This window comes from Triturus cristatus, chromosome 2_1, assembly GCF_964204655.1.
Source record: "Triturus cristatus chromosome 2_1, aTriCri1.1, whole genome shotgun sequence".
In the NCBI taxonomy this organism is placed as follows: Eukaryota; Metazoa; Chordata; class Amphibia; order Caudata; family Salamandridae; genus Triturus; species Triturus cristatus.
The window spans coordinates 529838437-529864680 of NC_140581.1; the positions used below are offsets into that span (position 1 = coordinate 529838437).

The 26244-nt window shown below is 44.7% G+C and overlaps 1 protein-coding gene across 1 annotated transcript in view; it reads right to left on the minus strand.

The window, feature by feature from the left end:
- EDIL3 (EGF like and discoidin domains 3) overlaps positions 1 to 26244 on the minus strand; it is a 1529327-nt gene that overhangs the window by 451587 nt on the left and 1051496 nt on the right. The window contains exon 8 of the mRNA XM_085632425.1: positions 8440 to 8595. Within this exon, the coding sequence (XP_085488551.1) occupies positions 8440 to 8595 (156 nt within the window). The remainder of the gene's footprint in view (positions 1 to 8439; positions 8596 to 26244) is intronic.

Consider the following 26244-nt stretch of genomic DNA (forward strand, 5'->3'; position numbering starts at 1 on the left):
CGTATTTCAAAGGACCCAATAATTGGTCTAGCACAAAGGAACTATATGTGTATCCCAGGTAATAGAAAGTAAGCGTCGACGTTTCGACCCGTCTTGAAGGCCTTGAGGAGATTTAGACCTTGGCCGTGCGGATCTTCATCAGGACCAAAGGGAGGGGGTTGGGGCAACCTGACTGGGTGATGAATTTGATCGTCCACCTAAAATGTTAAAACACGGGGAAATGAGGATGTCGTCCTAATTAAAACCAACCACTAGAAACACGTCATAGTAAATCGTGTACCTGATTAATTATGGATATCCAATTCAATGGGGCTCATCAGACGTCCAATGAATGGAGGACTGCGTATCAGGGGTAGTAATCGAACTGTGGGGACTCAATCCATGCTGTGGGGAATTAAAAAGAAGGATATCTAAGAATGGGCGGTGTCACTCGCACCAGTACTGAAATTAGCGCTATCGTTGTGGAGTCACACAAAAACTAATGATATATGACTAACGTTTCATTGGAGTTAAGGAGGAGCATTAAGTCGCATTAAACATATGCGCACAAGGTAAGCCGATACTAATATTGGCGATATCCATTACATAAGTGACAGAAGGCATCTTACCGCAACAGACGCTGCTGTCTGGTTCAGGTCAGTCACTTGTGTGATCGTTGTAACGAGGTATGAGGTTCACTCGTAACTAAAGTAAACAGAATGGATGGTGTATATTAGGGGGTGGGGGTGGCTAGAAGTTGATAAGATAGATTCAGGAATGGGATGGAGATTACTCTTACCCAGAGGCACAATGTATGTGCTGACTATTTGAGGAACGTCCGTCTCCGCCGAAGCTGCCGCTCAGTGTGAGCTTCGTCCGCGTCTGCATGCGGTTACCGGGGCAACCGTCAGCGTATTAATGACGGTTACCGGGGGATGGACAAAGTAGAAAGACTAACCGAACACTGACGGAAAGTCGAGAATCTAGGTATATGATTATTTGGATAGGTACAAAGAATTTTAATATTCAAGCAACATGGAGAAAAATACATAAAGATTAAAGATTCCATGGATTGGTAATAATCATTGCATAATTAGTTGGAAGAATTCCACACGTACATATAAACAATTCATATAGCGGAAGAAAGACATAACGCAATAATGCGTGAAGACAGACAAAAAATTAAATTGACATATACATCAACAGCATAAAATTAACAATTAGTGCCATACAATTACAAACTAATTGTGAAGCCAGATTTGGTAACAGGGACCAATTGAACCACAGGCTGCCGTGGCATTCAGGATCTTTACAGGGTGTCGAAAGTGAGTGGCTAACTAGATCAACAGTTCATTAAGGAAACCTGTTTATTGATTTCTTCAAGTTCGTTAAGCCCGCTAGTTACAGTATCTAGGAAATGGATCCATCTGCACTCACGTTTGTTCAATATGTCTGAGAAATTGCCCCCACGAGGGTTCGGTTTAACCTTTTCCAAAACCCACCACCGCAGGCTGTCAGCTTTGTGTTCGAACCTACCAAAGTGTTCCACCAGGGGAGCACCGGGTGTATTGCAGCGGATACGACTACAATGTTGCAGTATCCGGCACTTCACTTTTTGAATAGTTTGGCCCACATACAGAAGTTCACACGGGCAAGCAATCACGTAAATCACCCCAGATGTGTTACAGTTACTGTGTTCTTTAAGTGTGTAGGTTTGGTTGTTGTGTGTGAAGTGGTCGATTGTTCTAGTCAGTGCACAAGCTTTGCATGAACCACATTTGTGGTGTCCCATGATGGGGGTACCCCATAGAGTGGTCTGTCCTGATAATTGATTAGTGGGTAGTAGGGATTTGATCAGGTAATCCCTGATGTTTTTACCTTTTCTAAAGGCATGCAACGGGGTGGATATATTGCCTAGTTCCTCCGCAACTAAGTGCCAGTGCTGGTTGATTGCTTTTTTAATGGTATTGCTCTTGGTGTTAAACGTGGTCACGCACACCAGCCTTTCCTCATTGCTCTTCTCTTTTGATTTAGGAGTTAGTAGGAATTCCCTGTGGTTATGCCAGGCCCGTTTGCGTGCCTTCTTCAAAAGCCTAACAGGGTAACCCCGGTCTATTAGTCTGGACAATAGACCTGCCGATTCATCAAAAAAGTCTTCCTTTTTTGAACAGTTCCTCCGAATGCGGAGAAACTGTCCAAAGGGTAAGTTGTCCCTAAGGTTCCGGGGGTGATGGCTTGAGTAGCGTAATAGTGTGTTTCTTTCACTAACTTTCCTGAATAATGTGGTGTATAATTTACCTGATTCAGGGTCACATTTGATAGTGATGTCAAGAAAATCAATGCTTTCTCTGCTGTAATTCATGGTGAATTGGATATCTGTGCAACATGTATTTAGCCATTGGTGGAATTTTATAAGATTCTCTTCTTCACCTCGCCAGACGAACACAACATCATCGATGTATCGACGCCATAGCTCAATGCAATTACTATAAGGATTTTGTTGGTTGAGGACATACCGATGTTCAAACTCACTCATGTAAATAATCGCCAGCTTTGCTCCAAATCTGGCGATTATTTACATGAGTGAGTTTGAACATCGGTATGTCCTCAACCAACAAAATCCTTATAGTAATTGCATTGAGCTATGGCGTCGATACATCGATGATGTTGTGTTCGTCTGGCGAGGTGAAGAAGAGAATCTTATAAAATTCCACCAATGGCTAAATACATGTTGCACAGATATCCAATTCACCATGAATTACAGCAGAGAAAGCATTGATTTTCTTGACATCACTATCAAATGTGACCCTGAATCAGGTAAATTATACACCACATTATTCAGGAAAGTTAGTGAAAGAAACACACTATTACGCTACTCAAGCCATCACCCCCGGAACCTTAGGGACAACTTACCCTTTGGACAGTTTCTCCGCATTCGGAGGAACTGTTCAAAAAAGGAAGACTTTTTTGATGAATCGGCAGGTCTATTGTCCAGACTAATAGACCGGGGTTACCCTGTTAGGCTTTTGAAGAAGGCACGCAAACGGGCCTGGCATAACCACAGGGAATTCCTACTAACTCCTAAATCAAAAGAGAAGAGCAATGAGGAAAGGCTGGTGTGCGTGACCACGTTTAACACCAAGAGCAATACCATTAAAAAAGCAATCAACCAGCACTGGCACTTAGTTGCGGAGGAACTAGGCAATATATCCACCCCGTTGCATGCCTTTAGAAAAGGTAAAAACATCAGGGATTACCTGATCAAATCCCTACTACCCACTAATCAATTATCAGGACAGACCACTCTATGGGGTACCCCCATCATGGGACACCACAAATGTGGTTCATGCAAAGCTTGTGCACTGACTAGAACAATCGACCACTTCACACACAACAACCAAACCTACACACTTAAAGAACACAGTAACTGTAACACATCTGGGGTGATTTACGTGATTGCTTGCCCGTGTGAACTTCTGTATGTGGGCCAAACTATTCAAAAAGTGAAGTGCCGGATACTGCAACATTGTAGTCGTATCCGCTGCAATACACCCGGTGCTCCCCTGGTGGAACACTTTGGTAGGTTCGAACACAAAGCTGACAGCCTGCGGTGGTGGGTTTTGGAAAAGGTTAAACCGAACCCTCGTGGGGGCAATTTCTCAGACATATTGAACAAACGTGAGTGCAGATGGATCCATTTCCTAGATACTGTAACTAGCGGGCTTAACGAACTTGATGAAATCAATAAACAGGTTTCCTTAATGAACTGTTGATCTAGTTAGCCACTCACTTTCGACACCCTGTAAAGATCCTGAATGCCACGGCAGCCTGTGGTTCAATTGGTCCCTGTTACCAAATCTGGCTTCACAATTAGTTTGTAATTGTATGGCACTAATTGTTAATTTTATGCTGTTGATGTATATGTCAATTTAATTTTTTGTCTGTCTTCACGCATTATTGCGTTATGTCTTTCTTCCGCTATATGAATTGTTTATATGTACGTGTGGAATTCTTCCAACTAATTATGCAATGATTATTACCAATCCATGGAATCTTTAATCTTTATGTATTTTTCTCCATGTTGCTTGAATATTAAAATTCTTTGTACCTATCCAAATAATCATATACCTAGATTCTCGACTTTCCGTCAGTGTTCGGTTAGTCTTTCTACTTTGTCCATCCCCCGGTAACCGTCATTAATACGCTGACGGTTGCCCCGGTAACCGCATGCAGACGCGGACGAAGCTCACACTGAGCGGCAGCTTCGGCGGAGACGGACGTTCCTCAAATAGTCAGCACATACATTGTGCCTCTGGGTAAGAGTAATCTCCATCCCATTCCTGAATCTATCTTATCAACTTCTAGCCACCCCCACCCCCTAATATACACCATCCATTCTGTTTACTTTAGTTACGAGTGAACCTCATACCTCGTTACAACGATCACACAAGTGACTGACCTGAACCAGACAGCAGCGTCTGTTGCGGTAAGATGCCTTTTGTCACTTATGTAATGGATATCGCCAATATTAGTATCGGCTTACCTTGTGCGTATATGTTTAATGCGACTTAATGCTCCTCCTTAACTCCAATGAAACGTTAGTCATATATCATTAGTTTTTGTGTGACTCCACAACGATAGCGCTAATTTCAGTACTGGTGCGAGTGACACCGCCCATTCTTAGATATCCTTCTTTTTAATTCCCCACAGCATGGATTGAGTCCCCACAGTTCGATTACTACCCCTGATACGCAGTCCTCCATTCATTGGACGTCTGATGAGCCCCATTGAATTGGATATCCATAATTAATCAGGTACACGATTTACTATGACGTGTTTCTAGTGGTTGGTTTTAATTAGGACGACATCCTCATTTCCCCGTGTTTTAACATTTTAGGTGGACGATCAAATTCATCACCCAGTCAGGTTGCCCCAACCCCCTCCCTTTGGTCCTGATGAAGATCCGCACGGCCAAGGTCTAAATCTCCTCAAGGCCTTCAAGACGGGTCGAAACGTCGACGCTTACTTTCTATTACCTGGGATACACATATAGTTCCTTTGTGCTAGACCAATTATTGGGTCCTTTGAAATACGAAAACATGTATCTGTGATTGAGAAATGTGACCAGGTTTTCTGGACGGTGAATTACAACCGATCCCTATTGTAAAACAAATGAATGTCTTTTACTACTTTGTTTCCATTCCTTGCTTCACCCATTCACTCTTAATCACCTTCTTTTGTTGCACGTTCCTCTTGGAGCAACCTTAAATTACCCTATTTAATAATAAACGAATATGTATGATAATCTAAACAAGGTTGGATGTTGTTCTTTGCTGGATTGAATTGTATATTGAGTATTGTGAGTTCTCTCCCTTTAAAAAGTGTTTTGGGTTCCGAGCTCAAGATTAAAAAACCTAATTGACTTAGTGAAGCAATTGGCTCACTTGTATTAACTAATTGGTCAAGGACCATTGTTTTTGGTATCACCTCAAATGACCAGCTATCAATTGGCCATTCATTATACAAATTCTAACATGGCAAAAAGAGCAAATGATTAACGGCCAGGCTAGCTTGTTGAATTTGGCCTAATTGGGAATGGTATGCCCAGGGGTGGGTTCTGTGATAGCCTGGCTGATGAGGGGTGATACCCTGAAACCAGCCCCAGGATGCTTCTTTCTGGTCCAGGGATGACCTGGCATGGCAGGTTAGGCTGGACTGTTCCCATGGGGAGCAAGGTCAAGAACGAATTGCATATGACTGGGTCCAAACTGGGGTGGTGTGGTGAGTAGAAAACCGATGGATTAAACCCAGATGTGGGACAGTGGTGAATGTTTGATTTGTTCAGCATTCCCTCCATCATTTGTTCATTTTCCACTTAAATAATAAACACAATCCTTGTCAGGGTGATCCACAGAAGTCCACAAATAAACATGTGGTGAACTGTCTGGTAGCAAAGTTTAAAGTTTTTATGCAGCACTCAAACAGTAATAATGTGAAAACACACCAAACTCCCAAAACAATTTAGAAAAATATAGTAAATGTAAGTTTTTTTTTAAATGACACCAAAATGAACAAAATCCACCGAGTAGAACTGGAGATACTGATGTTAAAAATTTTAGGTGAAAATAGAGCCAGGAGCAAAGTGCTCACTATGGGCATCTGGTCTCCCTGGACCGGGACACAGTCACAAGTTCCAGCTGATCGGCAATGGAGCACAGGCCGAGTACAGGACCAAATTCGTCCTGTTGAGAATTGCATTGTCCTTAATGCAAGGTCTGTGCGGTGTTGCTTTGTTAGTCTTAGCGTCGCTCAGCGTCCATTCCAATAAAGCTTTCAGCTGTTCTTTGAGGATTTGTGGGGCTTCACATCACTAAACGTCAGTTCCAATGGAGCTTCCAGGTGGGCAGCAATGCTTTGCAGTGCTTCCTGTTGCTTGCAGTCAGATCTGGTGATGCCTTCGGTTCCTGTAGCTCATAAAGTTCAGCCAACAGACACTTGGAGTCACTCTGGGTAGTCTGGGATCAAGGCAAGCAGGTCCAATCTTCCTTTTTTGAAAGAGCAAGGCAGTCCTTCTTCTGAATCTACTACGGCTCCTGCAACGTTCTGAAAGGTAGTTTTGAAGGTTCTGTTCATATATGGTGTCAGGTTCCTTTGTGTGTGCTGCGGGCAAGGTCCTTTGAAATGTAATCAGTGCAGAGTACAGCTCCTCCCTGGCCATGTTGCCAGACACACCCAGGTCTCATGTTTCACTGTATGGGCCCAATACACATTAGCTATGGAGGAATCATTATCAGGCCCAGGCAGCTGGAAACTCCTAGAAAGGCTTCAGGCTGTTTAGGCAGGAAAATGCCAACTTTCTAAAAGTAGCATTTTTAGAATTGTAATCTAAAATCAGACTGTACTATTAAAGAGGATCACAAATTTCTATTAATTTGAGTGTAAACAGCATATCTCAATCTGCTTCCAATCTGAAGTCTGCAAATATTAAGTATAAAGTATAATACGTGTTAACTCACTTCCCACACAACTCATTATTAGTCTATGGGAGTGATAGACCTTACAGCAGTGAAAATGACAGTGGGAATCTTTAACTGTCAGGAACTGTAAAGCATAAATAAAAAGTCATAGATTTTAAATACCATGGACCCTGTAATATGAGCCTTTAGAGCCTACCTTAGAGGATACTCAAGTATTAAGAAGGACAATTTAGGCCTGGCAAAAGGTTTATTTTATCAGAGCATAATGGCAATATACACTGCACTACAGGCTCCAGTGGCAGGCCTGACGCACATTTTAAATGGCTACTTAAGTGGGTGTCACAATGAGTGCTGCTGCACTCTAGTGCCATTTAAATGACATGTCCTGGGTACATTTAGTACATGTAGTACAACTTTACTAGGGACGTACAGGTAAATTAAATGCGTCAATGCGGTGTAGGCTAATTTCACCCTGTTTTAAGGAGAAAGCCCAAGCACTCCACGGCTGATTAGCAGAGGAAAAGTGCACAGGGTCCTAAAAGTCAACAAGAATGGATTCAGCAAAGGAAGGCAATACTCTGGGGTGACCCTGCTGAAAGGGCCAGGTCCAACAACAAATGTGCCCTCTTCTGTACTGGTTTGTGTGAAATATACATCTGAACTTCTTCCTCCAATCATGGCCAACACTTCTAACAACATAAGATGTATTTCGTAGTCTCTTACCTTTTAACTGCAAAACGTTAATTCAAAAGAATTTTATTAGTTCAACAATTCTGTCACAGATTTTGCACATACCATGTACATTTCAAAACAGTATTATCAGCAAAAACAAAACGCAGACTGAAATTGTTATGATCATTGGTTCAAACACAATCGAACGATAACCGTGAACACTATCAGTCATGCAAACAATTAAATAAACATATAAGAGGTCCTTGCCACAACAGGAAACTAGACTAATATGCCCCTAGGTTTGTAATTTGAAGGGTTCCTTGGACTAGGAACAGACTGAACTAAAAAAGAAAAAAAAACAAGACTACATGTGAGTAAAGGGCATGTAGTCGGGATAAGAAAGCCGGTACCGTTAGGTGGTGACATCTGTCGTTAGAATTAAAAATATAGGTAAAGATGAACCTGGAGACAAAATAAAAGACATGGTGCCATGAAAATGGATTACCTGTACTTTTTTCTGGACTATGTTTTCCTTTTTCTGAATTCTGCGTATCAGTTCTCTCTCTGAAGAACCACACGGTAACATGGACGTATTGCTTTACATACATCTTTGGAAAACACATTATCTAAACACTACTGGTATAATACTGTAGTATATCTTAATAAAATTACTAATCCATGAATAAATATTTGATTTACACCTCGAGGTGAATGCCATGAGATGACTACACGCAGATGGACTAACAGTTTAAAGTCTGTAGAATATTGGGCCAAAATGTCCCATTTTCTATCATGTGTGGCTCACACTCACCATGTCTTCTCTGCCTCCTTTAATTTTGTATGTTGCCCAAGACTTGCCATCGTTGCTATATGCAATCTTATATGACTTGATGTATTCTGGACTTCCGATCCTCTTGGCTCCTTGTGTTATCACTCCAGTAACCCTCATTTTTCGCTGTAGGTTTATCTGCAACAACAAAACGAAAAGTTATCAAACCTCGATTTCTCATTATAGCCAGTTGTCACAACCTGGTCATGCTCAATAAATCTATATGTTTCCCTCCAAGGAGAGCAATATTTGAGAATAAATCAGGCATTTCCTATCACTCACAGATGGAAGAACTGTCTACACTATTGAACAAATAACTAACCCTGGGCAAATCACTACGCTACGCTTGCGTAGTTTGCGAAGTTTGCGCTACTTCGCACTACGCGAATTGCATGTAGCACAGTGCAAACACGCGTAGCGTAGTGCAGCGGTCATTTTTTGCTTGCTCGCGGTCCTCAACGTCAAGTTGGCGACCGCGAGCAAGCAAAATGACATCCCGGCGAGACTTTTTCCTCGTTCGCGATCAGCAACATCAAGTTGCCGATCACGAGCGTGGAAAATAAACCTCCCGGCGAGATTCTCAACGCGGGGAGGTCAGGTTTCTCATTGCGAGTGATCCCGTATGCTCGCGACCGCTCGTGATGAGAAACTACGAGTCCGCGTTGAGAAAGCTGCCGCTCGAGTAAAAATCTACTCGAGCGGCAGAAAACTACAGCTCGCACTGTGCAAGATGCCATTTTCAATGATTGCACAGTGCCGGATGCTTGTCCGCACTGTGCAATCATTGAAAACGGCATCTTGCACAGTGCAAACAGGGTACTACGCAGTTCGCGAAGTGCTAAGTGCACTTTGCGTAGCTACACGTAGCGCTACTTCGCGAACTACGCCCAGTGTTACAAATAACCGGAGGCATTTGGGGAAAACGTCGTTTTCAGCTATTTGAGCGTAAATTAAAAAAGCTTGGCATTACACATGATAAAAAACATACTAATGGATAACAAGCAGGCAAAAACTAGCCTTAAAATGCAAACAACTATATATAGAATGTATGTTTTTCATAGAGTTTGATCACCACCAAATCTTATGACAGATGTTGATTCTTGGACAATTGGATGGTACTCATTATAAAGCTAAGAAGAAAGAAAGACTAAATGGACCTGCTGGCTTTTGAATAGCCATGAACACAAACATTTAGACATTTAAAATGGCATCTAACATATCTGCGTACAAAGCTGTTTAAAATGTGTGCAAAGAATATATTGCTTTACATTCTCGTACAAACAATCACAATGGTTCACTCAGAACTAATTTGTAGCTAAGATATTGGGTTAGAACAGCAACATTCCTGTAATTAGTACAATTTACAAAAATAATACAGAGTTTCAACAGTAGGCTTCAGTGGAAAGAGTAGATTTATTTACAACATGACCCGCATCTTAGAATCAAATGTTTGAACGAAGTAAGTGCAAAGTGACTCCCATGTAAGGAACAGCCAAACTTGTGAGTGAAAAAATAGTGAAATATATCGCTATGTTGATATGTAAACAACCGCATAATTCTATTTCATCACAACGGACACATAGTTGTCTTTCAACACATCATTTATGAAATGATAGGTGCTTTGCTTGCGAAGAGAGTCAACAGCGTTTCGATCCTACAATGGATAAAAGGGTCTCTTCGGGAATTGAGATAGCTTGAGAAACATATGAAAATGCAAAGCACAGGTAAGGGTAGGGGAACTACTAAGAGCTTAGGCCAACTGAATGCTGTAATGTCCGGCTGGTCACGTTTTAGTGTTCACCCTGTACAACACTTACACTAACACCCACCCATTACAGGCGTCACCAGTCAGGTGACCCTGTTAATAAAAGGGGCCAGGCGCACATGCCCTGGGCCAGTTCCAGTATTGCACAAACGTGTCTGTGTGGTCCTTTACCCAGCATGTGGGCCTAGGGCCCAAGACACCACAATGGCGACGAGCGGGTCTTATCCCATGTGCGAGGTAGCAGCCGCCTCACCACCCCTCATGGTGGGAGCAGAGCCCAAGGCGCTCCACTCCTCCTGCCACCGTTGAGGTAGTAAGGACACAACTTTACACCCAGCATAATCTGGCCGATGAGCCCAGCCCTGCTGATGCCTCTCAGCGTAACACTGTACATACCTGGCTGGTACTGCGGCCCCATGTGAGACGTCCCATCACATGTACCTGCGTTGGTGTCCCAGCAAGGAAGGGGGACACGTCTGCACCAATTCAGAGCACTACCGAAGTCGCCCCTGTCCACGCAAGGCTGCCGTGGAAACAGTGAGGGGTAGAGACAGGCAACTCAGGCAAGTGCCTTGCATGAAATCCCTGAGGCTTGAAAGGACAGGCCATGCCTGCAGTGCGCGCCCCCCCACCGCCTTCCAGCGAGACCTGGCCAGCTATACGACAGGGGGCTACCGGCAACAGATTGAGGTAGAAGATAAAACGGCCACCTTCTGCCGTACCTCCGTTCCCATCCGCAGTACTCCAGCAGGTTGCCCACGCCGGCCTGCACCCTCCCTGCAGCATAGAAAAAGGGGCAGCACTTACCCTGAAGGAGGCGATGTCAGAGGCCGCACCGGCAGGAAGGTGCCGTCCCCACGTTGGTCCTCGCACGAGTCCCACTGCCGAACTGAGCCTCGGTGGGCTCTGACGCGACCTGGAAGGGGAACAGGGGCATCAGGCACATGCCTCTAAACATGCTCGAAAAAAGGGTAATCAGCCTCAGAGAACAAGTTTCCAAAGCACACGTACTGCATGAGCACTACGCGGAAAGACCGTGCAGTGGCCCAGCGAGAGGCTGCCAATGAATGGCCACGGTGTCCAGCCTGCAGCTGAGAAGAGTAAGGGGAGGCCCGTGAATGCACCTGCTCTGAGGGACACTCCCTCATATACCTGTTTACACAGCTCCTCCACAGGTGGCATGACCCTGCTGCATCAAGGAAGGTTGCAGATGGCCCGAAAATAAAGCAGCAGCGCCACAGAGCCAGCCCCTGCTTACTAGGAAACTGCTGCGGCGGTGAAAGAGGAGCTGCAGTGCAATCTAGTGCACTTATGTGTTTGCCGCACCTGCAGAATAAAACGGACTACAAAGCTCATTACCACAGAGAAAAGTGCAGATAACCAACGCCGTCTTACCAGACCAGCGCTGTGCCCCCTGCTTCTCCAGATTCTTCCTGCACCACACCACGAGCTAGATAAGGGCACGTCAAGCGCCAGCCGACAGCACCCATGATGGAGAACCACGAATGCAGAGTCAGAGGCGCGCAGAGGGCCGCACTATCAAACCTGACAGTGTTGGCAGCAGCCCAGGAGAGAGGGACCTCTCCGAAGGGAAGGAATGCTAAAGACAGCACAGTGTGTGCACATCTCCGCCGCACCAGCAAAGCCCCGCAGTGGGCAGAAGACAGCACAGTGTCCTCCCTCACACTGCCTCAAGACGGAGTCGTCGATGGCCCAAGACAGGCAAGAGGAGAGTTGCACACTCCCTGTGGAAAGCTGCCATGCAACATGTGCCCCAACGACAGGTGACAAGTGGCCGAACACCACATCGCACAGTAAGAAGGAGCACGTCACACAAAGTGACCAACCCTGCCAAGCATGCCCGAATGGAGAAAGGATCAAGCGCCATGACAGCGCAGTCTCGAGGCGCAAGCACAAGGCCCTAGAGTGAAGAGAAGAGGAGCACCGCAAAATCCCTGAGAAGGGGATGGTGCCCGTGAAAGGTCCCCAAGAGGAAGAAGCAAGTCCTACTGACAGGACAGACCTGCGACAGGTCCACAGAAAAGTGAAGGCCGTTCCAAGAACTGGACTTGACCAGCGAGATGTCCATGTGGTGCAAACATGAGACAGGTGGCAGGACACCACATCCAATTGAAGACCTGGTCGGAAGGAAGAAGAGAGAGTGGGAGGACGGCACTCGGCAAGGGAAGAAAGAACAGTGGCACAACACCACAGGGCAGACAACCACCACAGGCGTGCAAGATGGAATGGAGAAGAGCGACAGGACAGAGGACTCGTGCCAGCACTGGAGCAGGTGTTCCTCAGCACAAGCCAGCCACCGGGGTGGAGAAACGTCACTGGAGACAGCTTCGCAGGAGGACCAACAGTAAGCCGCTAGCAAGCGCGATCTGTGTCCAGGCCCTACGCCTCGCAGTTCGCCCGCCTCTCACCTGTCACCAGCTGCTTGGTATCGATAGCACCACGCCTAGCAAGTGCACCTGCTGGAAGACAACTGCAAGTGGCCATGAAGTCCCTCTAGCCCTCCTCACTCCACAAGGTCACCCAAGGCAAGAGATCGCTGCCTGCTGCCCAACTGAAGGAAAATTACTGTGTTTGTCATCGTCATCTAGGTGCATCATCACCAAGTACGTCAAAGGAGCATCACACCACCAGACTGGATCCCAACACTCCAGACAACCCATTAGAGACCAGATTAAAATCTGGAAGAGGTATATTGACGATATTCTGGTTATCTGGCAAGGTTCCCTGGCATCGTTGCTAGATTTCCATGCTTGGCTGAACTCCAGAAATGAATTCTTGTGGTTCACTGTTGTTTCAGACAAAAACCGACTGCCCTTCTTAGACATAGTGATCTGTCCGAATGAGGGTACTCTTGGTAGTGAACTCTATAGAAAACCCCTATCCAAGAACTCCCTCTTGAGTTTCAGCAGTCATCATCCCAGGTCCCTTCGGGAAAACCTCCCTGTTGGACAGTTTCTGCGCATTCGCAGAAACTGTTCCGATGTCAGCACTTTTAATCAACATGCAGAGGACCTCTCCATTCAACTGAGAGACAGACAATACCCCAAGCGTCTAGTGAGAAAGGCTTGGAAAAGAGCCTCGAACAATAACCGAGGAGCTCTATTAGAACCTCCCGTGCCTAAGCCTCCATTGTCTAGAATGACATTTGTAAACACTTTTAGCACTTGGTCTAACCAAGTACAGAAAACGGTGCGAAAACACTGGCGTGTTTTGAACATAGGCAATGAGAGTTTGCCTTATCCTCTCTTCTCCTTTAAAAGGGGTACTAATCTCAGAGACAGTCTCCTACACACTAGACCCAAAGGCAAAATTTCCATTAACACCAACACCTTATGGGATCTACCACCAGTCCAGGGCCATTTCCCATGTGGACAGTGTTCAGCATGTCCACAGACGCAGATCACTAAGACGATCGATATGGGTACAGATACTCCTTGGGTCCTTAAAAAACATACCAACTGTAACACAGAAAAAGTCATATACCTCATCACTTGTCCCTGCTCTCTGCGTTATGTTGGTATGACCACACGCAAAGTGAAGACACGCATTAATGAGCACAAGAGCACAATCAGACGGAACAAACAGGCCACTAAACTCACCAACCATTTCCTGTCACTCAAACACAAACCAGAAGATTTGAGATGGTTGGTTTTAGAACAACCATTTATTCCCACACATGTCACAGATATCACAAAATTTCTGTATCAAAAAGAACAGAAATGGGTTTTCAAACTTAAAAGTGACATTTTTGGCTTGAACGACGAAATTCCGTGGTCGTCACTTTAAACTCATGAAGCATTCAACCTATATTCTAGCTGGCTCTTATTCTCATATCCTTCTTTATTATATGCCATCTCGTGTGCACAAACATACTTTGCTCGTGATTGTGACATCTACACGAGTCCAGTAGAAAAAGTGATTTAGCACATTTTGACTATCCGGCACATCACCTTTTTTGGTAGATGACTATTTGTTAATTCTTCACATCCCTGCTGTAACCTACTTTTAGAATCGGTTTTTGTAAAATCAATCTAACAAAAATCGATGTGAGTCTGCATATTACGACTCATGACCTGTCTCTACTCACTTTTTAGTCACTACTGACAGTATAAAGACACTCCCGTTCACTCAGCACTCCATTTCCCAGCTACCCTAAAGAGCACGTATTTTTGACCTTTACACGTTCCGTAATCATTAACACGGAAGTGCTTTTCACGTTTTTCGCGCTTTGACGCGATATTACGGTGGTTGGAAAGTCCATTCGTCACCTCCCCTTCCAGCTCGGATGACAGAGCGGGGTACCGACGGACAGGTGGGTGCTTTCAGTTTTTTCCTCCTCAAACTGTTACTGAATTGCATGATTCTCACCCCGCGCATCGGCGCGTTTATACCAGCGCCGGCTTTAGCGCGCACCGTTACCCTGGTGACACAATATGCTTTTTTGTGTTTTTGCCCGGATATCCTACGACTGGGGAGACTTTCTATTGTCTACTTTCCATGGGCCTTTACAGACAGTTAGGAGGTTTTGGACTGATACTGTAAGGATATCCTGTCCCTCTCTGTGAAGCACAATAGTGTTTTCCATAACAACAAGATATGAACACGGTGTTTGTTCCGTGCTAAGATGTGATAATTTGTTTACATCGCAATACATGATAAGAGGGTATTCCTCTTGCTCTGTTTTTAGACTACTACTCTGCCATGTTTTTACACTTGTCTAGCTAAGCACTCCTTTTTGTTATTTCTTTTAACCCCCGTGTATTGAACTTTCCTTGTCCACTGGGGATTAGTATTAAACATTACACCTGAAATTTCCTCTTGTAGAGCGGTGCCTCAACACCCTGAGCAGATGCCAGGCGAGGCGAGGTGCGTACCCACAGTTTTCCGGGTAAGTGCACAGACCGAGTATTGATCTGACTATGGCTATGCAATACATCGATTAGTATAAATAAAAATATACAAAATGTTTTTTTATAATATGTTCTGTATTCACACTAACATTGCACAAGATTTAGCTGACATTTCTTTGCTTTACTTTCATTTAGGTTCTTGACCTGTAACAGTTCCATAGGGACACACAGATCCAATCAGGTTGTATGGTATACCAACTTGGTTGATAACCTTTGTTTTTCTATTTTAAACACTTTTTTGCAGTAGCGACAATATGGTCCTGATGAGAGCTTGGACTCTAATGTCCAGTAGCCGAAACATGTAGACCGTCGATCCGACAGTTATTTGTTAAGCTGTCTACGCACTGATTTTAAAGTGACATCAAGATAGCGCCAGAATAAAATTTATAGCATCTTGGTAGCCATTTTTAATAGCACTTTTTCTTTATATTGCTCACTTTTTTGCACTGCAACCATCACCCTACCGTTTGTATTCACTCCTGGAACAACTGGATAACCACCATTACCATCAGAGCGGTTGGTTCTCTCAGTACAGTCCTGAGTTCCCAGATGATGATAAGCCACCTTTGGTGGGTGATGGGAACTAAATCATTTTGATATGTTTCTCACCAATGTATGTTTGGGGTTTCAACGTGCCTGCTTCGTTAGTGCTTTCCTTATACAGGACATTAGACCCTCAGTATCTTTGTAGAGTATACGTTGATTAGGGGATTTATACTGTAGCTGGTCTTTAAACCTTTCCCTTGGACCCTCCCCCACCCTTCCCCCTTTGTGAGAATTCTGTGTATTGAGCATTTGAGCAGCTACGGCTGCGGGTCCTTACTTTGAACACTCTCCACATTTCAGGAGAGTTTTATCTATTGCTATTTGACAGTGTCACATCATGGCAGAGTTCACTGGTCTATCTTTTAATGAAGACGTGCTTCAATCCATACTAAGCATGAATCCTAGCATCCTAGATTCCTTATCCTCAGTTACAAACACCACACAAGATGATTGGCAGTCACTACTTAATCTTAAGAACTCTCATTCTCGCACCTTCATTCATGGTGCGATTATGACTGAATATCTAAGAAGCAACAGTGCCCCTATGGGCCTAATAGTGACTAATGCTCCGAGACTGTTTCTATCGGACAAAGCTTTTTTGAAAGAATGGTCACTAATCGCGTGGCGTTGCACACGCGATTTGTTGATCCTAATTATCAACACAGCCAAAAGGGTGGCGGACGCCATACTCATTGAAATACAGACACTTGAAGGGCAAATAAAGACTACCATATCTAGTACCATTTATAAGCGAAATTTGGAAGAAACAAACAAAATCCAATAAGGAGCATGAGGATACGATCCTATTGACGAAAATAGAGAAGTTTAAAAAAGACCTGGCACGCTTCTCTCTTGAGAAGGTCTATCCCTACACTAGCGAGCAATATGTTCCACCAGAGTTCAACAAGAAAGGTAGAAGATATGGTTCAAACTACTCCTCATCGAGATCTGATACTCACTCTGCTGATTCAGAGACTGAAAATAACATGCAACCACCCAGGAGAGGAAGAGGACAACAGTCTCGTCCTTATCAAAGGCGAGGCATGCCAAATCCCTACCAATCAGGAGGACCATGGTGGCCTCCGGCACCATGGGGGTATCAATTTCCCCCTTTCACCCAGCCCATGCCCCCTTTTGCAGCGCCACCTCCTCCATTTCCCGGTCAAACGCCTTTCTTAGGGGCAGGCCGTGGACGGAATAGAGGCAGAAGGAGAGGACAGCCGCAGGTACATTGGCAGATGGACCAGCAACTTCCCAACACCCGCAGCAGAAAAGGGCAACCACAACCAGGGACCAGCACAGACACAACGATTTAGTCGTGAATCTGAGTACCAGAATTCTTACACCTTTGGAATCACAGGTCCTCAACAAAGGTTTGGGTTATGTCCCAACCAATGAGGGAGATCTATTCCAGCTCAGAGTAGAAATGGCGAAATTCTTCAGGAAAATCCGCTTACATTTCTTCTTTAAAGACAGGGAACTCACCACATCTCCGGATGATTCCTTTGACAACAACACAGGCCTGAAAATACCATCTACATTCAACCCTCCAACTCATCTAATACCTGATCGAGTTAAAGTGTTTGAACAAGCGGTCATTCATGACATTACTGATCTAGGTACCAGAAAGGACAAAATCTATCACAATCTCTCTAAGAGTGAAAAGCAAGCCCTCACTACTTTAGCCAATGATGAGTCTATCATTATAAAACCGGCCGATAAGGGTGGGGCAATTGTCATTCTAGACACTGAGGCATATCGCAGGGAATGTTTAAGACAACTTGATTACCCTAAATCATATAAACGTCTGACCGAGGATCCCACTCCTAGACTCACCAGAGTAATTCTCACCTTGGTTGATGACGCGAAAGCAGCTGGCTGGATCACAGAGCAGGAAGCTCGCTTCCTGACACCTACTCATCCTGTGATGCCATACTTTTATGTCTTACCTAAAATACATAAAAGCCAAAGACCACCCCCAGGGCCACCTATCATTTCTGGTATAGGTTCCCTTTTGGAACCTCTCTCCACTTTTGTTGACTTTTTCCTTCGACCACTTGTCAAGGAAATGCCCAGTTACTTACAAGACACCAAGGATGTCCTACGCCTACTTCCTGATATCAGCTATGACATTGCAACAGATCTCTTAGTCAGCTTTGATGTGGAATCTTTGTACACCTCGATTCCACAAATAGAAACTTTACAAGCCATTGAGAGTCTCCTTGACTCAAGAAATTTGGACTCGATTACACCAGTGCATTTCATCATGGAATTGGCCAGGCTGGCCATGATGGAACACTTTTTCAAATTCGAGGAGACTATATATCTTCAAGTCTCGGGCACATCTATGGGCAGCATTTTTGCTCCCAGCCTGGCCAACCTGTACGTCCATCTCTTTGAGCAGAACAATATCCTCACTCAGGCTAACCCATTTAGAGACCAGATTAAAATCTGGAAGAGGTATATTGACGATATTCTGGTTATCTGGCAAGGTTCCCTGGCATCGTTGCTAGATTTCCATGCTTGGCTGAACTCCAGAAATGAATTCTTGTGGTTCACTGTTGTTTCAGACAAAAACCGACTGCCCTTCTTAGACATAGTGATCTGTCCGAATGAGGGTACTCTTGGTAGTGAACTCTATAGAAAACCCCTATCCAAGAACTCCCTCTTGAGTTTCAGCAGTCATCATCCCAGGTCCCTTCGGGAAAACCTCCCTGTTGGACAGTTTCTGCGCATTCGCAAAAACTGTTCCGATGTCAGCACTTTTAATCAACATGCAGAGGACCTCTCCATTCAACTGAGAGACAGACAATACCCCAAGCGTCTAGTGAGAAAGGCTTGGAAAAGAGCCTCGAACAATAACCGAGGAGCTCTATTAGAACCTCCCGTGCCTAAGCCTCCATTGTCTAGAATGACATTTGTAAACACTTTTAGCACTTGGTCTAACCAAGTACAGAAAACGGTGCGAAAACACTGGCGTGTTTTGAACATAGGCAATGAGAGTTTGCCTTATCCTCTCTTCTCCTTTAAAAGGGGTACTAATCTCAGAGACAGTCTCGTACACACTAGACCCAAAGGCAAAATTTCCATTAACACCAACACCTTATGGGATCTACCACCAGTCCAGGGCCATTTCCCATGTGGACAGTGTTCAGCATGTCCACAGACGCAGATCACGAAGACGATCGATATGGGTACAGATACTCCTTGGGTCCTTAAAAAACATCTCTCAAACAAAGGAGCCTAGGGGGTTAAAGGGTAGGAAGCCCCCCTCTCACGACCATACAACACAACAAGACCTACCCCGAAAAGAAATTCTAATTAAAATTTGTATAGTATCTAGGTACTCAATATCTGTAGTGCCTGTCTCACTATCACTCACTGGTGTTTCTGCCACATAAAAGTGAAAAGGTTGCTGTTAAGCACTGCCTGCGTATAAATTCACAGGGTGTAACAACAACAACACGACCCTAAGTGTCAAAGTGTTTCCCTACACTGTGGTGCTGTAAAAACCTGCTAGTGATCAGGCCAAAACCGAAAAAGGTAAAAAAGGTAAAAAAGGTGTGATAGGACGGCAGCGCCTCACGGAAGCAGCCCCAACGAGGTTTATGTAGACAGGTACTCGCCTACTACCTCCTGTTGTCATCATCGGTCACTGCCGCCCAAACAGAAACAGAAAAGTAGGAAAATGATAAAGAACGCTGGAACCCTCGTGTTAGTCCTAATGACTGGTGTCTACGGGGCAAACTATATAGTGAAATGTGTCTGGTAATCTAAAGAAAAGAGGAAGTGTCGACCCAACTGTTGGTGAACTGAGTCTGATCAGGACTCAAGTCACTCCAATTAAAACCGAGCAGCACTACACTGGCTATATGGTACTTTATTCTAAGCTGTGTCGCTGCTCATTAAAACCGACATGTTTCGTTGCCCGTTCAATTTACCGGCAACTTCATCAGGGCTTGGGTCGACTGGTCTCTCTGCAACGCTAGTGTAGACCAGCGATTACTTTTAGTCAGCACCTGGGGGAAACACAATTAAAAACACACATACTCAGTATCTCACCCATCCGGTCACAACTAGTCCTTCCGAGCATATGCTCGTCATCCAAATTACCAGCTTCACGCCTGACATGTGCATTTACCGTCAAAGTGGCTGTCTTTCAGCATACCTGCACCTTCAGTGTGTAAGTATCTGTAAAGTTTTGCAAAGACCCTTTGGCTGTTTCTTCCAAGGCTGCGGAACTGCGTTTCTATAAGTGCACACATAAAAAATGTAACAGTTAATGAAATGGCATGGTGTATATACTGTATAGTCACCTCTGCTCAAGTATCGTGTATCGACTCCTTTACTAATGACTACATCCAAGTGATAGCAGAGCCCTGCCGTGATGCCTTTGTTCGAAAATCACCCTGGATTGCATTATTGCTGCTGTTTATTTTCATGAATGGTCAAATGTAAAATTGTAATTGACACACTGCGCTGCGAAACGCTGTTGCCGCGGCTGCCTGAAGTTTGAAAACCCATGACTGCCCTGATGTTACGCGGCTATTCAGCGTGCGCTTGTCATGCGCTGGCACAGTGCTAAACAAACTGCCCTCGTCAGCCTATATGAGGAAATCACACTGCTCAGCCCGCTACACCGGGTCTTACCTCGTTAGCCTGTGCGTCGGGACTTGACTAATCCTCGATCACTGGGAAGTGGCCTGCTTCCTGTTTAAATGCGTCATTCGCGCGGCAACCGCGCATGCGCACTGATTGCTGAGGGGATTGGCGGCCATCTTGTGCAAACCGCCGCTGTTGGTTACACTATGACTACTGACTCCCTGATTGTTTTTGAATGTTTTTGAATGTTTTTTCAAAAAGGGGGCATGATGTGGTGTGCCAACAACCTCCCTAGTTCATAAATATATAGTTTACACAATTCATTATGGAAATACGGAAAATAGATGTATTTATATATTTAAACTGGTATATTCCTATGGATGTCTTTATATATTTAAACTGGTAAATTCCTTATCTGCATGGTGCAGATTGTGGGGGCGGTTATAGATGTGCTGGGATCCTACACCTAAGCTCGGCCCGGTCAGTGAGTTTATAGGTATACCTGACTCCGCTGAATTCTGTGGTCGATGATGCGAGGTCAGCAGCCTCATGTATTGATGCCTAACCCTGGCGATTGAGACCTTGTATCACAGTACCACCTTACCCCATTCAATGAAGTCATTAAGGCCCTGTTGGTCTGCCTTCTCCTGGTAAATCCAACGGGCCTCTTTGGTCGAGAGCCTTGCTTCCATATTGTGGGAGTCGCCCACCACCCGTTCTAGTACTACCCATTGTACATCTCTAGGGTTATGTCCAGTTGTCAAAAAATGCTGTACCAGCTTCGTTGTTAATTTGCCTTCCCTGATAGTACTGAGGTGTTCCTGTATTCTGATTTTTACCTTGTGTGAGGTAAGACCAATGTAGTGCAAACCACATGGGCACGTTAGCCTATAGATGACATTTTGTGTGTTGCAGTTACTAAATGAGTTCAGGTACCAGGTCTTCCCATTTCTCAAGGTAACATTTTTAGTGGGGGTGGTAAGCTCACACACTGTGCACCCACCACATTGGTAATGCCCCGGCGGGATGCCAGTGTCCGTGGACTTAGGCTGGGGTCGTGAGTGCACTAAACGGTCACGCAAATTAGTGGACCGCTTGAAGGCAAATCGCGGATGTGGCATCGTCATGGTCGGAGTGTTGAGCAGGGGCCAGTGTCTTCTAATTACCTGTCTGATTTTGGTAGACAGGGGGCCAAAGGTGGTGACAACCGGAATGCAATCACCCTTGATTTTGGGTGTTCTTTCTAGTAGAGCAGCTCTGGGGGTGTTGAGGGCTCGTTTCCGTGCTTGTTTAATTACCTTTGTGGGATATGATCTTTCCTCCAGTTTGTTGGATAAGGCTTCAGCTTGTGTGATGAATTCCTCTGTGGAGGAACAGTTCCTGCGATACCGTAAGAACTGTCCCACGGGCAGATTGTCTCTCAAGGCCCTGGGGTGGTAGGATCTGTAGTGCAGCAGGGAATTCTTGTCGGTTGGCTTTTGATGGACATTGGTGACAAGTTTACGATTTTCTGCCCTGATGTCCAAATCCAAGTATGTGGCTGTCACATCACTAATGGTCCAAGTGAATTTCAGGCATTCATCCAAGTTGTTAAGCCACACGAGGAACTCATCCAAGTCGGTCCTGGGTCCCGTCCATATACACAGGACATCATCTATATATCGCTTCCAGAGGGCAATGTTCCTCTGGAAGGGATTGTCGTGATGTAGGACGTACCCAGTTTCGAATTGCCCCACATAGATACAAGCTAAGCTTGGAGCAAATGTAGCTCCCATGGATGTCCCGGACACTTGCAAATATAGCTGGTCTTTGTAAGCAAAGAAGTTTTTTGTGAGAGCCAATTCAACACACTGGAGCACGAATGATTGAGGGACATCGTAGAACCATTCACACGTCCCCAGGGCACGTGCTGCTGCCACCAGCGTGGCTGCCTGGGGAATGCTCGTGTATAACGATTCTATATCGATTGTCACCAGGAATTGATGTTGCGGGTCATACTCGATGTCATGGAGAATCCTCAGGACGTCGGTGGTGTCCTGGACGTATGATGGCTGCGTGATCACACATTCCCTGAGGAAGAAGTCGGAGTACTGGGACAATGGTTCCAGTATAGATTGAATGCCCGAGACTATCGGCCGCCCCGGAGGGGGCCTTTGTGCTTTGTGAATCTTCGGGACAATATAGAAAGCCGGGACCCGAGGCTTCTCGTTGATAAGGAAATCAGCCTCCTTGGCCGTCAACCACTTCTTTTCTTTGGCCTCTGCGACCATTGTGTGAATAGTCGTCTGGAGGTTCTTGGTGAGGTCCCTCATCAAGGGTTGGTAATTTTGGCGAACACGCAATCAGTGCGCATGCGCGGTTGCCGCGCGAATGACGCATTTAAACAGGAAGCAGGCCACTTCCCAGTGATCGAGGATTAGTCAAGTCCCGGCGCACAGGCTAACGAGGTAAGACCCGGTGTAGCGGGCTGAGCAGTGTGATTTCCTCATATAGGCTGACGAGGGCAGTTTGTTTAGCACTGTGCCAGCGCATGACAAGCGCACGCTGAATAGCCGCGTAACATCAGGGCAGTCATGGGTTTTCAAACTTCAGGCAGCCGCGGCAACAGCGTTTCGCAGCGCAGTGTGTCAATTACAATTTTACATTTGACCATTCATGAAAATAAACAGCAGCAATAATGCAATCCAGGGTGATTTTCGAACAAAGGCATCACGGCAGGGCTCTGCTATCACTTGGATGTAGTCATTAGTAAAGGAGTCGATACACGATACTTGAGCAGAGGTGACTATACAGTATATACACCATCCCATTTCATTAACTGTTACATTTTTTATGTGTGCACTTATAGAAACGCAGTTCCGCAGCCTTGGAAGAAACAGCCAAAGGGTCTTTGCAAAACTTTACAGATACTTACACACTGAAGGTGCAGGTATGCTGAAAGACAGCCACTTTGACGGTAAATGCACATGTCAGGCGTGAAGCTGGTAATTTGGATGACGAGCATATGCTCGGAAGGACTAGTTGTGACCGGATGGGTGAGATACTGAGTATGTGTGTTTTTAATTGTGTTTTCCCCAGGTGCTGACTAAAAGTAATCGCTGGTCTACACTAGCGTTGCAGAGAGACCAGTCGACCCAAGCCCTGATGAAGTTGCCGGTAAATTGAACGGGAAACGAAACATGTCGGTTTTAATGAGCAGCGACACAGCTTAGAATAAAGTACCATATAGCCAGTGTAGTGCTGCTCGGATTTAATTGGAGTGACTTGAGTCCTGATCAGACTCAGTTCACCAACAGTTGGGTCGACACTTCCTCTTTTCTTTAGATTACCAGACACATTTCACTATATAGTTTGCCCCGTAGACACCAGTCATTAGGACTAACACGAGGGTTCCAGCGTTCTTTATCATTTTCCTACTTTTCTGTTTCTGTTTGGGCGGCAGTGACCGATGATGACAACAGGAGGTAGTAGGCGAGTACCTGTCTACATAAACCTCGTTGGGGCTGCTTCCGTGAGGCGCTGCCGTCCTATCACACCTTTTTTACCTTTTTTACCTTTTTCGGTTTTGGCCTGATCACTAGCAGGTTTTTACAGCACCACAGTGTAGGGAAACACTTTGACACTTAGGGTCGTGTTGTTGTTGTTACACCCTGTGAATTTATACGCAGGCAGTGCTTAACAGCAACCTTTTCACTTTTATGTGGCAGAAACACCAGTGAGTGATAGTGAGACAGGCACTACAGATATTGAGTACCTAGATACTATACAAATTTTAATTAAAATTTCTTTTCGGGGTAGGTCTTGATGTATCCTTAAAAAACATACCAACTGTAACACAGAAAAAGTCATATACCTCATCACTTGTCCCTGCTCTCTGCATTATGTTGGTATGACCACACGCAAAGTGAAGACACGCATTAATGAGCACAAGAGCACAATCAGACGGAACAAACAGGCCACTAAACTCACCAACCATTTCCTGTCACTCAAACACAAACCAGAAGATTTGAGATGGTTGGTTTTAGAACAACCATTTATTCCCACACATGTCACAGATATCACAAAATTTCTGTTCCAAAAAGAACAGAAATGGGTTTTCAAACTTAAAAGTGACATTTTTGGCTTGAACGACGAAATTCCGTGGTCGTCACTTTAAACTCATGAAGCATTCAACCTATATTCTAGCTGGCTCTTATTCTCATATCATTCTTTGTTATATGCCATCTCGTGTGCACAAACATACTTTGCTCGTGATTGTGACATCTACACGAGTCCAGTAGAAAAAGTGATTTAGCACATTTTGACTATCCGGCACATCACCTTTTTTGGTAGATGACTATTTGTTAATTCTTCACATCCCTGCTGTAACCTACTTTTAGAATCGGTTTTTGTAAAATCAATCTAACAAAAATCGATGTGAGTCTGCATATTACGACTCATGACCTGTCTCTACTCACTTTTTAGTCACTACTGACAGTATAAAGACACTCCCGTTCACTCAGCACTCCATTTCCCAGCTACCCTAAAGAGCACGTATTTTTTACCTTTACACGTTCTGTAATCAGTAACACGGAAGTGCTTTTCACGTTTTTCGCGCTTTGACGCGATATTACGGTGGTTGGCAAGTCCATTCGTCACCTCCCCTTCCAGCTCGGATGACAGAGCGGGGTACCGACGGACAGGTGGGTGCTTTCAGTTTTTTCCTCCTCAAACTGTTACTGAATTGCATGATTCTCACCCCGCGCATCGGCGCGTTTATACCAGCGCCGGCTTTAGCGCGCACCGTTACCCTGGTGACACAATATGCTTTTTTGTGTTTTTGCCCGGATATCCTACGACTGGGGAGACTTTCTATTGTCTACTTTCCATGGGCCTTTACAGACAGTTAGGAGGTTTTGGACTGATACTGTAAGGATATCCTGTCCCTCTCTGTGAAGCACAATAGTGTTTTCCATAACAACAAGATATGAACACGGTGTTTGTTCCGTGCTAAGATGTGATAATTTGTTTACATCGCAATACATGATAAGAGGGTATTCCTCTTGCTCTGTTTTTAGACTACTACTCTGCCATGTTTTTACACTTGTCTAGCTAAGCACTCCTTTTGGTTATTTCTTTTAACCCCCGTGTATTGAACTTTCCTTGTCCACTGGGGATTAGTATTAAACATTACACCTGAAATTTCCTCTTGTAGAGCGGTGCCTCAACACCCTGAGCAGATGCCAGGCGAGGCGAGGTGCGTACCCACAGTTTTCCGGGTAAGTGCACAGACCGAGTATTGATCTGACTATGGCTATGCAATACATCGATTAGTATAAATAAAAATATACAAAATGTTTTTTTATAATATGTTCTGTATTCACACTAACATTGCACAAGATTTAGCTGAACTTTCTTTGCTTTACTTTCATTTAGGTTCTTGACCTGTAACAGTTCCATAGGGACACACAGATCCAATCAGGTTGTATGGTATACCAACTTGGTTGATAACCTTTGTTTTTCTATTTTAAACACTTTTTTGCAGTAGCGACAATATGGTCCTGATGAGAGCTTGGACTCTAATGTCCAGTTGCCGAAACATGTAGACCGTCGATCCGACAGTTATTTGTTAAGCTGTCTACGCACTGATTTTAAAGTGACATCAAGATAGCGCCAGAATAAAATTTATAGCATCTTGGTAGCCATTTTTAATAGCACTTTTTCTTTATATTGCTCACTTTTTTGCACTGCAACCATCAGGCTACCGTTTGTATTCACTCCTGGGACAACTGGATAACCACCATTACCATCAGAGCGGTTGGTTCTCTCAGTACAGTCCTGAGTTCCCAGATGATGATAAGCCACCTTTGGTGGGTGATGGGAACTAAATCATTTTGATATGTTTCTCACCAATGTATGTTTGGGGTTTCAACTTGCCTGCTTCGTTAGTGCTTTCCTTATACA